Here is a 12,283-nt window from a genome sequence, read left to right as displayed (position 1 = left end):
AGGCTTAAGAAGGAACATGGTGGGTTTTACCTGTACCTAGTAATTTGGAGCAAAACTGTACATTCAGTTAAATTAAATGCACTTCATTGCAAGATTACTGCAATTGACCACAAAGTAATGTGCTAAGTGAATGACCGCAATCGTTCAATGCAGTGAATTGCTTCCGTTGCGCGCGCGCCTATTGGTAACCATACTTAGTTAGACGAAAGTGATTAATGTAGAAATGTAGACTGTTTTGTGGATTGTCTTTTTTACAAGTCTACCGAGAAGTGTTATATCTTTTATTGTACCTATCATGTCGGCTTACACAGTGCTATCTATAGGTACTAATAAGTTTGATATATTTTTTTGTGTGTTTCTGTATACTAAAGTACCCCGAAACTATAGACGCGATTTAAACAATTCTTTGACTTGAGTTTGAATTGAGTTAGGAAGATACACTCTGATCTAAACAATGGCTAGGTTTTATACGGGTACAAGAAGAAGTTCCACGGGGCGCGGGTGAAACCACGTGGAAAAGTTTTGTTGAAAGCCAGATACAGTCACGTATTTATCTTAATACGTACTGTAAAAATTCTACTCACCATGTCTATAAAATTACAATGAGTAAGATTTACACAAAAAAAACATACTTACATAAAAAACAAACACATAGTGTGAGGTAACTATAGCACAAACACTTAATAATAAAAATATATTGCAACCATTATTATATCTAAAAGGAGGTCAGTAATACATACTCGTATATGGTAGACTTTTTATTTATTTTCGTCATCAAACTACAACACCGAAGTTTTAAGCCTTATTGATCGATATGTGTTTTTTTTCTTTGCATCATATTAAACATTTGTTTGGTAAGAATGAATGTGAATCTTTTGTAATAGTATAAAAGGTAATTTTAATAATGATGGTACTTTAGTTAAGGTTATTCATGGTCATTTACAATTGGGTACTAATTAAACTTTTCTGCTATCTTATTGATAATAATCTTTTATATTAATTGATACACTGAAGGAGTGATTGCTTTGATGGTCTGATTATTTAGAGCGTGGAGAGACCTTTGAAATGGTTTTATAGATTTTTGTTACAAAAGCTTTATCAAAACCATAAAGATAATTATGGTAATACAAATTACTATTTAATATTTAAGAGAATGGTTAACTTATTAAAGAAATTTATATTATTTCCGTCATAAAAAACCTTGTTTTACTTCATAGAATTTGAGTTGGGTAATTATCTAAACTTGTCAACCTATTAATAATTACATTTTTAAATTAGACAATTTGTTTTTGTTTGTTTGTTTGTACCCTCCTCTAAAGGCTCCTTAACTACTGAACCACTTTGAAAAAATATTTCACTACTTAGAATCTACACTATCCCCGGGTGACATAGGCTATATTTTATCCGGGTACGAGAAGTTTCTACGGAACCCTAGTATAAAAGCTATTGAATAATATCTTAACCAACTTCAATTTTTTTCTTACGTAAATCAACTTCAATTATTTTCATCTTTCCAGTCCTACGACGATTTCTTCAAAGCCCTGCTCTTCAACGCTCGCGTCATCGTGCAGATATTCTTCGTGATGGGAGGGTTTCTCATGGCGTATAAGATGCTGGTGTATGCTGAAACCCACCCCTTTACCCTGAAGACTGTGCCTATGGCTCTTGTTAATAGATGGCTCAGGTATGTTTCTAATTGAATGTACTAATGAAAGAAGGAACTAGTTCACATACATGACAAAATTGAGATAAACATAGAAGAAAGTGTAGCTAGCATACGTAATCTAACCTTGTTCCATATCTATCTCCGTACAAAATGTCATCTGAATTGGCCACACAACTTTAAACAAATTTTAAAACACACTTAACTTGACATGAAAACATCATCATCATCATACCAACCATACGGCCGTCCACTGTTGAACTTCCAAAGTGCGCCAACTATCCCGGTCTTACGCAGCCCTCGTCTATCCCCTGCACACCATTCCAAAATCTTCTACGAATATTCGGTGTTTTGTTGTTTCATAATGTCCCCATGGGTATAATCCAACTCCTCTACTCCGCCCCTATGGAAAACTTATGCAGGACCAGTAATAACATACTTCTTCTTTTCACAGATTAATGCCAGCAGTCCTAGTAGTAATGGGCCTAGCTATGACATGGGTCCCACACATGGGCTCAGGCCCCATGTGGGACGCGGTAGTGAAGAGGGAGCGAGATATGTGCCGCATGAACTGGTGGCAGCTGGTCATCCTCAGCCCTAACCTGTTTCCGTTTGAGCATCTGTGCTTGCCTCAGGCTTGGTAAGTAAAATATTAATTGATGTTTGAACGCTATCGGTCCCAGACAAAAAAAAAGCTGTTGTTTCTAAGACACTTGGGGTTCAACATGTTACGCCAGGTTCTGTGACATAGGCTGTCAAGCGAATTTGGGACTCTTTGGGCTTCTTAAGTGAATAAATCCGCAATCCACTCGGTAAGAAGAATAAGGTAAGTAATGGATTAGTACTGGAACAAGTTCAGTTTAGTTTACTTGATCAAGTGTTCGATAAGCGTTATTACTGTGCACGGGGTTTCCTGGGTCAGGTCGAAATCGCCTTCTTGATTAAAAAACCTTTACAAAACAGCCCGGAGATTGGAAGTAGGTGATTGTTACACCTGTCCAACGAAAATCCGGGATACTGTAAAGCCAAAAACCTGAAATCTATCTTATTAAGAACTGTCGCATTACTTGATTAACCACATACTTCATGATAACTTAATATGTTGTAATGCCTACTGTTATAATTTAAACAGAAAAATAAAATGCCCGAATAGGTGACAAGGTTATCGAAAAGCTGTATGCTCGCAAAATATTGTTTACAAACATAAAATGAGTGATTGCAATTACATAAATTCCTTCCTCGTTAGAGATAAATAACTGTCACTGGGATTTCACATTTTACATTTTTGTAGACCAACATTATTTACCTATTTTTAATCATTTCTTCAAGAGAAACAAAACACTATCGGTTTTTTTATAAGTAGGCTTTTATTCTTCCGTTTATCAACACCTACCTGATCTTTTCCTCATATTTTTAGGATTCAGTTCTGGTCTTTTGGGGACCTGAGTACAGACGTTTTTTTTTCATATGACATCAGACTCCCAACACCTACATATATAAGCTTAGCAAATAACTGTAAATTGCTTTACAACACATACTTAAAAACACGTAACACCAATTAAAAACTCAACAGCCATAACGGTCAACGAACCCTAGCAAATGATAAGAACATTAAACTTCAAATGAGTATACACACACTGCAAACTTTTCGTCGGCCGATAGTTTGTTCTGGCTCATAAATCAGTATGGAAATAAATGGTAATACGCACATAACAACGATCAGGTACATGGCCACTAATAGACTAAAAACTGTGAAAAATAAGATAACATAAAGATAAAAGTCTATTCAAATATAAAGTTTATTCAAAGTAGGCCAAAAATTAGCACTTTTTGAAGGTGAAAACAAAAGACAACCCCCAAAACGCCCGCCCTTCACCACTTCCTATGTATTTTTGCTTTGAAGACGAAGTGGTAGAACAAACTGCCCAGCAATTGATTTCACGATTTAAAAAAAAAAAAACACGACAATCAGAGCAACTGGTTGCATTCACGATTTTGCTTAAAAAAAATTTTTTCCAACCATCGGAGCAACTGTCGGCCGACTATTTAGTCTATAGTCTGCTTCAAATAAACAATTACTCGAAGGAAAAAGGAAACAGCTTATGATAATCAGAGATGCGTGAACTGAAATGTGGCAATTTGTTTGTAAAGTCCGTGAAATTGTTGCGCTTAATGCTAAGGCGATCACGCGGAACGAAGGTTTCCAGTATTTTTAAGCAGAATTTTTTAGGTAAATAGTAGCTGTTTATATGTCGCTTCTTGTAAAGCACTGGTACTCAGCTGAATCCGGTTAGACTGGAAGCCGACCCCAACATCGTTGGGAAAAGGCTCGGAGGATGATGAGTAGCTGTTTATATGCTATAGAAAGTATATTGAGGATACCGGAATTCCCGGACTAGCCATATAAAAACATGAATTAGATATACATTTCAGCTAGAATAATCTATGTACATCATTAAAATAAAATAATAGAGTCTTCAAAAGTAAATTACTTTATTTCAATCATATTTCTCAAGGACACTTGGTGAAAGGAATCACTTCATCATTAAAACAAACGTATAAAAGATACGATTAGATCCTAATTACGCAAATATTTATTATATTTTAACAAACATTACAACTGCTTGTTACCAAAATAACTTGAATATTTACAAATTGTTGCTTTATACCAACAAAGTAAATGATGATTAAAGATAACACGAAAATTAACTACAGTGCTAATTAGTAAATTTTTAACTTTTGTATAATTATATGACTTTATCAAACAACAGTATTTCGACAGTTCCATTCTTTCGTTTTATTTACCTAACTATCAAGCAATTGAAATTCAGTTTAACCACAACTTGATACTTAACTGTTAATTTAAATGATGTACCTAAAGATTGGTTGTCAAACTTTCTGACTACTCATAACGACTGACAAAGATACCTATTAAATGACAGTCAGAACCAGTATTAAACTTCGCTATTCTCCAAACTATTAGAAAAAGAACTTAACAGATGCAACTTAGGGTCAACTCAAACTCAAAATCGTTTATTCAAATTAGGCTGATAAACCAGCATTTTTCGAACATCAAAAACAAAAGACAGCCCCCAAAACGCCCGCCCTTCACCACTTCCTATGTGTTACCTAGGGTGTTAGTAGGGTAACAGCCAAAAATCTATATAGTAGCTGGCATTAAGGGTTCATTACAAGGTGCAGGTGGTGACAAGGGACAAGAGCACGCGGATGGGTATCTTGCTTTGGTACATGCACGAGGCGCTGGACCCGCACGTTTCTAACCTGCGCATGTGCCTCAATATGCGCAAGCTACTTGCACCGTGTAGATGCATCCTTAATGATTTATAGTATGCTAGGAAACGTCACTTACCCAACACGATGCAACCAGTCTTGGCTATGACGAATGTCTTCCTTCGTGCAAACCTTACGCTTACAACAAAATTATGCTGTTCGGTAATGACTTTATTGTATGCCAGTGTGTAGTTTTTTGAAGTAGGTGTAATAGTTGGGAATTACTTTTTGATAAAGATTAATAAAACTTAATTAAAGACTTTAATACTTTTTAGAGTAGTCCCGACGATTGAATTATTAAGAAAGGTGATGAAAGTGTATGAAATAGTTTCAATAGGGTGTGGGTGAAACCGGTGTCGGAAGCTAGTTGTCGTTAAACCATTTTAAACACAAACCTATTTACTGTAATACTGCAAAACTCAATGGAGACAAATCCAAACAACAAACTTACGGTGGGTTGCACCATTTAACTATGATGATAACCGAACCATTTTCAGCTGTTAAATCGCCGATTAAATGGTTTTAGTTTAGTTATCGTTATAGTTAAAAACATAGATTTAACTTAGCTATATGTATGTATAACTGAAACAGACTTTATTCATTACTTAACCACCAGCTCCTACAATCTACATTACTTAACAGATTTATCTCGAAAAAAAAAACACAATATCTGGAAGTGCTAATTTTTCAAATGTAATCTACTTTTTTTCGCTATCCGAGATTACAGTCTCATTTCTGTCTGTCTAGACGGCATGGCCTTACTAACCGAAATCTGATTAGACAGCTAGACATCTGTTATGTAACATACCTAATATTATCATTGTTTTTACGTAAGTAATGGAAAAAAAGGAAATTGGGAATTATATTAGTATTTTTGTTGAGGTATATGAAATTCTCTTGATGGGTTTTGGTTGTTATTTTTCCATTACTTCTAGACATAAAAATGAAAGAAAGTCGTGTTACTTAGACCTACTTATAACTTAACAATGGTTGAACCGTTTAAGATGAAACTTAGAGTGAAGGAAATAGTTTTTTTTTTTTGTCAAGCAGGTATCTCGGGAAAAATTCAAATACCTATATTATTTTGGGTGTTTAAAGTGAGCCCAAAAGCTTATTTTTAGCTACACTTTTAATACTACGCGCACTAAATCAAATTATCTATTAAGAAATTGTAAGTGAAGCAGTCAATATTAGCCACGTACCATGACCGAATTTCCATCTGAAGGACAATTTAAATAGAATAGAAAAATCAACTACGCCAATAGAAACCATGATTTTATTTTCCTTTTTTTTTCCTACAACAATCACCACGGCGGTTTCTCGCTTTTCCCTTGACCTCCATACATTTCATCATTCGACAGATTTTCTTACCACTTACGACAATAAAGCAAATATTGAGAGCACACATCATGAGCAATTTGAGTCTTATTGCGCAAGTCACAAGGTTTATTTTACAACTGTTGCGCAATTTAGAGTAAATATAGTCTTTGTCCAAGGCAAGTTTCAGTTGCATTCGTAATTAGAGTTGAGAAATTTTAAGAAAGATGGTATCTTTATATTTTTCGTGCGCTTTTGGGGGGTAATCAAATAAATGAGATTTCCTTGACATGGTTTAAAAAGTGACAATAGTTTAAACAACTGTTTAGAAGTGCTCCTTGAAGAACTCGTTTGTAGAAGTATTTACTTTCACGCTAACAGCTTTATTTATTTCTTTTGCAAGCAATAATAATACAATAGAATTAGAAATATATGTTTTTTGCTTAAAATCAAATCTTTTATTCGCGTAGGTACATGACGCATACATATGACGCATTTTTCTTTATTTTATCTTCCTGTTAATACCTAAGTATGTAAACAGGCATTTACAAAAACCTATACAACTGAATAGGCGATAAATGGTCTCTCGTAAAATAGTTTCAGTTATACCCATAATAATACCTAATATCCACAAAAAGGCATAATACCAGAATGTACAAAATCCACATAGTTTGACATTTTGAGTTATTCAAAATTCCTCAGGTACTTAGATATTTTCACGTGTGCTTTTATAAAACCTTGTAACCATGACAACTTTCAAACAAACATTTACCTTCAAACTCTTTTCATTCCAGGTACCTCGGCACCGACACCCAACTCTTCCTCATAACGCTGGTCGTGCTCCTTATCATCTGGAGATGGCCCAGGAGTGGGGTACCAGTGCTGTCAGCCGTGATGGTCATCAGTCTTCTCATACCCTTCTTGCAGAGCTACTTTATGAACCTACTACCGATTAGGGTCAGCATATTCCCGGAGTAAGTAGTTTGATTTGTTTTTCTAGTTTTCGTCAGTTTTTCCCGCTTCCCGTGGGAACTACATTGCGTAATCATAGCATAGCCTTTATTGATACATGGGCTATCTATCACTGAAAATTATTTGAAATGGGACTAGCAGTTCCTGAGATTACAACGGCTAAACAAAAGTTAAAACTTTCAGCTTTATAATATTAGATGGATTTCGGAGTTGCTTATTGTTTTTTTTTTTTCATTTACAAAGTAATATTCATACCGTGCATGTATGTTTATTTTTCACTTCATATTACTGACATTATATTGCTTAATTTCACTGACAAAATATCTTAAAATCAACGACTTCTAAAATGAGGCTATCATAAAAACGCTCACCAACAAATCTTAAACGGGCCCTCAAGTCAAAGAAAGCCCTAACCCTCACTTGAAGTATTTTCACACAAATATACTAACAGTACTTCAATCTCTGCTTATGCCATAATAGAAATCGTGACACACATTATTTTTGAACGTGACTTCGAAAGATATCCAAAATTTTCGCTCATAACTTCCCCAACACCCAGAACTGTAACACCTTATCTCCTTAACTTTTTGCTCTACAATATTCGACTTTGTTTCCAGGTCTATAAGGGATATTTTCGGGTACAATGATACGTTTTACCATGCGTATGTGTCTGCTCAAGGCAATTGGGCTGGTTATCATCTAGGAGTACTAACTGCGTACTTCTATCACAAGGCGCAGCAGAAGAAATGGGATCTTAGAGAATCTATGGTAAGTATTGGAAGGTTTTCAAAAATATGTACTTTTGTATTTCATACAATACAATTCTCACAGTTTTAAATAAATAATCTAAGGTTCTTCAAAAGTTATAATTATGTACCTAACGAAAAACTTTCTACCTAAATAGATAGAATTGTCAATTATATTCATGCAAAGTCATCTAAATAGTTTTATTGCACCTATAGGCCCGCAATATATTTTAATTTCGAAATACTTATTCAACAAAGTCAACACAATTTATCCATTTTAATACATAAATTCCTAGAAAATGTTTACAAGTTAAACATTGGTTAGTTTTCAATTAGGAATAAGTCAAGTAGTGTAAGACTAGTTATGTGTACATGCAGAATTCACATCAAGTAGATATAAATCTCATGTTTTTTCTGATAAACTGATAACTGATGACAATCATCATACGATGATTGAATATCAGTTTTTTGAACAACATCAAAAACTTCTAATATCAAAGTGCTACATACGACTTTCAACCTTACCTACAAACCCTTAAAGATCATTTCTACACCACTCCTCATCTGTTTCCAGTGGATGAAGCTCCTCTGTCTCATCTCCATCCCCGTGGCCGGTGGTACCGTCCTCATGGGATGGGACTTGCACCACCGTGAGGCATCAGCCTTCGAGTCAGCCATCTTCAATGCTTTGAACCAGAACTTCTTCGCTCTAGCTATCTGTGTGTTCATCATTGGTTACTTTTATAGGTGTAATAGTGAGTATATTGTTTTTAATTAACATAGGTTAGATCAGTTCTAGTCTAGCTAGGGTTATTAATTCTTCTTTATCTTAAGTATCTGCTATCTACATATATCTAAAATCGTAAATTGAAAAGAACATCCTAAAAGTATATTACAGAAACTGTCTCCCTAAGTTGAGAACAAAATAGTAAATTTTGTTTGAAATGAATGATAATTAAAATGAAATGAGGGTTGAAAATTAAAGGTTATATGTATAGAAACTTGACTATATAATGGCGTCCATGGCCGATTTCAGCCACAGGGGCTGTTCTCAATTAAGGAGATCAGCCAGCTGCGCAGGGCATATTGTAGTGCACGAGCATTTGAGAAGACACAGGTGCACTCACTATTCCTTCTCTCTCATAACCCGATGGGACGGCAATCCGACACGTCCGGAAAGAGAAAACTTGACTATATACAGCATATGCAGAGATAGTTTAAAAAAAAGAAAGAAGAAGAAACAAATAACATTTATTGACATAAAATAAAAAGGAATAATTGCGTTAAATAGATCCAGCTCAGTATTACACCAGATAGCTACTTCCTAACTATGATTTTCAACCGAACCTAACAGGAGTTTGATTTCCCAGGAATCTATGTGGCCTCCGTAGAATGGGGTCCCCTACAACCCCTGGGCAGGATGTCATACTGCGCCATGTTGCTGCACGCGACGGTGCTCAGGACTTATGGAGGACAGATGAGGAGATCCTTCTATGCTACTGATTATACTGCTGTGAGTATAGATACTAATGCTAATCTTGCCAATCTTAGAGGTCAGAAATTAAAATATCTTGTATCATTTAAAGAACCTGTATCATGTAGGTAAAGCTGCACACCTAAAGTACCTAATAGACATTGACACACTGTTCTTAACCGGGCCATGATATTAGTGGCAGATCTAGCAAAAGTCTTGGTCTAGGTTATATTCTATTTACCGGGTGATGGTAGAGGAATAAAATATTAATTTAACAACTAGACTGTGTAGCTTAACTACCGACAAATTAAGAAGTATTTAAGGAGCTTCTCAGAAATCAGCGATTTAATTGCAATCAGAAAAATCATGATAACTAGAAGTTATTATTTGGATATTTTTATTTATTTAAGTAAGAAACCATTGTAACACCTATATTTCTTGCAGATAATGCTCTACGCCGGTATCGTAACAACAACCTACATCTTCGCGTTACCCCTCTACCTCTTCGTGGAAGCCCCAGCGTGCCAGCTTCAGAAACTCCTACTAGGACCCAAGAGGAAACCTCAAGAACGAAAGGAGAAAGAAGATTCAAACGCTAACCATGTCAAGCCTGGCATTTCTAACGTCTCTGTGAATACAGTCTCTACGCATATATAGATAAGATCGCTTTTTGCGTAGCTGTAGCATAGTTTAAGGCAGCGTTCAAACCAAACTGACTGACAGCTGTCAAATGTCAGTGTCTATGCATGCTACGCATAACATTTCATCAGTTGGATGTGAACGAAAAAGTGAATATGTATGTAAATACAATAAATTGCGTAACATTCGACGGCTAACAGTCAGTTTAGTTTGAACACAGCTTAAATACATTCTCTTTTAAACAGTGAAGCTACGTACTAACGTTCGTAACAATGTCACTCACATACGCATGTGCTCAATGCACGACACTCAGTACTGACAACACCGATAGCGCCGGTGAAAGCTCTTCGATGCACATGCTTGTGTGAGGGACATTTTTACGAACTTCAGTACAGTCAACTTCAGGTCAGTGGTAACAGTTTTATAGGAAAATCGTACTTATTACTATTGAGTTAAGGTGCATGACAGTTACCACTGATGTGCAGTCTACCGTACGTAGCTTTACAACTGTACATCTTTATTCTGTGGCTGTAGATATTTTTTTGGAAGTATGATGATGAGCACTGAATATTTTCTTTTCTAGTTATTTAATTGGTTTTGGAGATTTCAGGCTTTTGCATAAATTGTCTTCATAAAAGGAGATTATTAAAATTAATTTTAGATTCACTTGCTGATTGAACGATTTTTGTAAGCACTGCTTTGTATTCTTTAGTTTGAGATTTTTAAGGATTGTTACTGAAGGCCTTTACACAGTTTTGCCAGCAGAAAAAATACAGCCGCTGCAGCCGGATGTGTAAATGTCCTTAGTAGGTAAAAGTAGATTTTAGAGATATTAGGATAATAAGCTTGTGAAACCAAGAAACACCAAGTACCTTACAAAAAATGTTACAATAATCAGTCAATCAATTTTTTTTTTTAAATGTAGTTGATCTTATATTCTTATTTCTAGTGAATGAAGTTTGTCATTTTGACTCTACTTTATCAAGCTTTAAAATAGTTTTGAACAAATCCGTGTTGGCATAAGGGCACAGCTTGTACGATATACATCAAAAAGTCTTGTATGTAATAGCTTTAGGTGGATCTCACACTACCGCGCACCATAACGCGTATGTGGAGTCGAGAAAATCGCGATTTTTATTTGTATCCTTTTAAGATTATATCCTCATCATTGTCTGAAAACTTCCACTAATGGACTTTTGGTGACTTTCATTTATTCTTTTGTGTCCCACAAAATTGATAATAACTAAAAGTTTAAACAAATCATCTGGTTAAGAGCCAATTGCATTACAACATGCCGTTTTTTTTTACTAAACCACGAAACAGCGTTTTTTTTTAGATAATAATGAAGATTTTCAAAATCTTACCATGGCACGATCGTACGCCTTAAAAATAGTAAAAAAAAATTACAGTCTATATGGAATCGAAGCATTCTTAGATGTAGTGTGGGATACACCATAGCATTATGAAGACAACAGATGTGCCCTTATGGTTCCGTCTATGAAAATCAGTGTATTAAAGTACATACATAGATGTTAAGAAAATGTATTAAGATTGTAAAGATAGGAAGACTTTGTACATAGTGTTAAATAAAATAGATTACAATGATGTATTTTTGTACTTAATAAATAAATTTTTTTATAAATTGTTGTTTTGATAACCTTTGAAAGACATTGTAATAATAGACAAAAGTCAGACAATTTGGTACTTCATAAGTCTCGATTATGTATACTTGTAGAAGTTGCGAAAGTTTATAAACTAATTTGTAACTGTTTATTTGAACGAGTGGTACAGCATAAACATTTGTATGACAAATAAATATAGTGTCGCACACCTGTAGATTCTCTCTTTAATAACTAACACTATAATATAATATGCTTTTACTCTAATGTACTTCCTCGTGTTCCCAGTTGAGATATTTATTCAACTTTTCAAGGGTTCCGTACCAGAGCAAAGATGAGCAAAAAAATCACGTTTATTGTATATTTATTTTATTCTAGTTTTCAGTATTTGTTGTTATAGCGGCAACAGAAATACATCATCTGTGAAAATTGCAATTTTCTAACTATTACGGTTTATGAGATACAACCTGGTGACAGACGGACGGACAGAGGAGCGAAAACAATAGGGTCCCGTTTTACCCTTTAGGTACGGAACCCTAAAAAATAAAAACAAAAACACTAT

The 12,283-nt window shown here is 34.9% G+C and overlaps 1 protein-coding gene across 1 annotated transcript in view; it reads left to right on the top strand.

Annotated features, from left to right (window-relative positions):
• Positions 1-11,677, top strand: part of LOC110371133 (O-acyltransferase like protein) — a 32,323-nt gene extending 20,646 nt beyond the window's left edge. The window contains exons 7-13 of the mRNA XM_064041214.1: positions 1,518-1,684; positions 2,118-2,303; positions 7,066-7,245; positions 7,861-8,011; positions 8,564-8,744; positions 9,360-9,502; positions 9,908-11,677. Coding sequence (XP_063897284.1) covers positions 1,518-1,684; positions 2,118-2,303; positions 7,066-7,245; positions 7,861-8,011; positions 8,564-8,744; positions 9,360-9,502; positions 9,908-10,120 — 1,221 coding nt within the window. The 3' untranslated portion in view covers positions 10,121-11,677. The remainder of the gene's footprint in view (positions 1-1,517; positions 1,685-2,117; positions 2,304-7,065; positions 7,246-7,860; positions 8,012-8,563; positions 8,745-9,359; positions 9,503-9,907) is intronic.
• Positions 11,678-12,283: the final 606 nt, after the last annotated feature.

The sequence above is a fragment of the Helicoverpa armigera genome, chromosome 24 (assembly GCF_030705265.1).
Source record: "Helicoverpa armigera isolate CAAS_96S chromosome 24, ASM3070526v1, whole genome shotgun sequence".
NCBI lineage: Eukaryota > Metazoa > Arthropoda > Insecta > Lepidoptera > Noctuidae > Helicoverpa > Helicoverpa armigera.
This window is presented reverse-complemented; position numbering and strand designations above follow the sequence as displayed.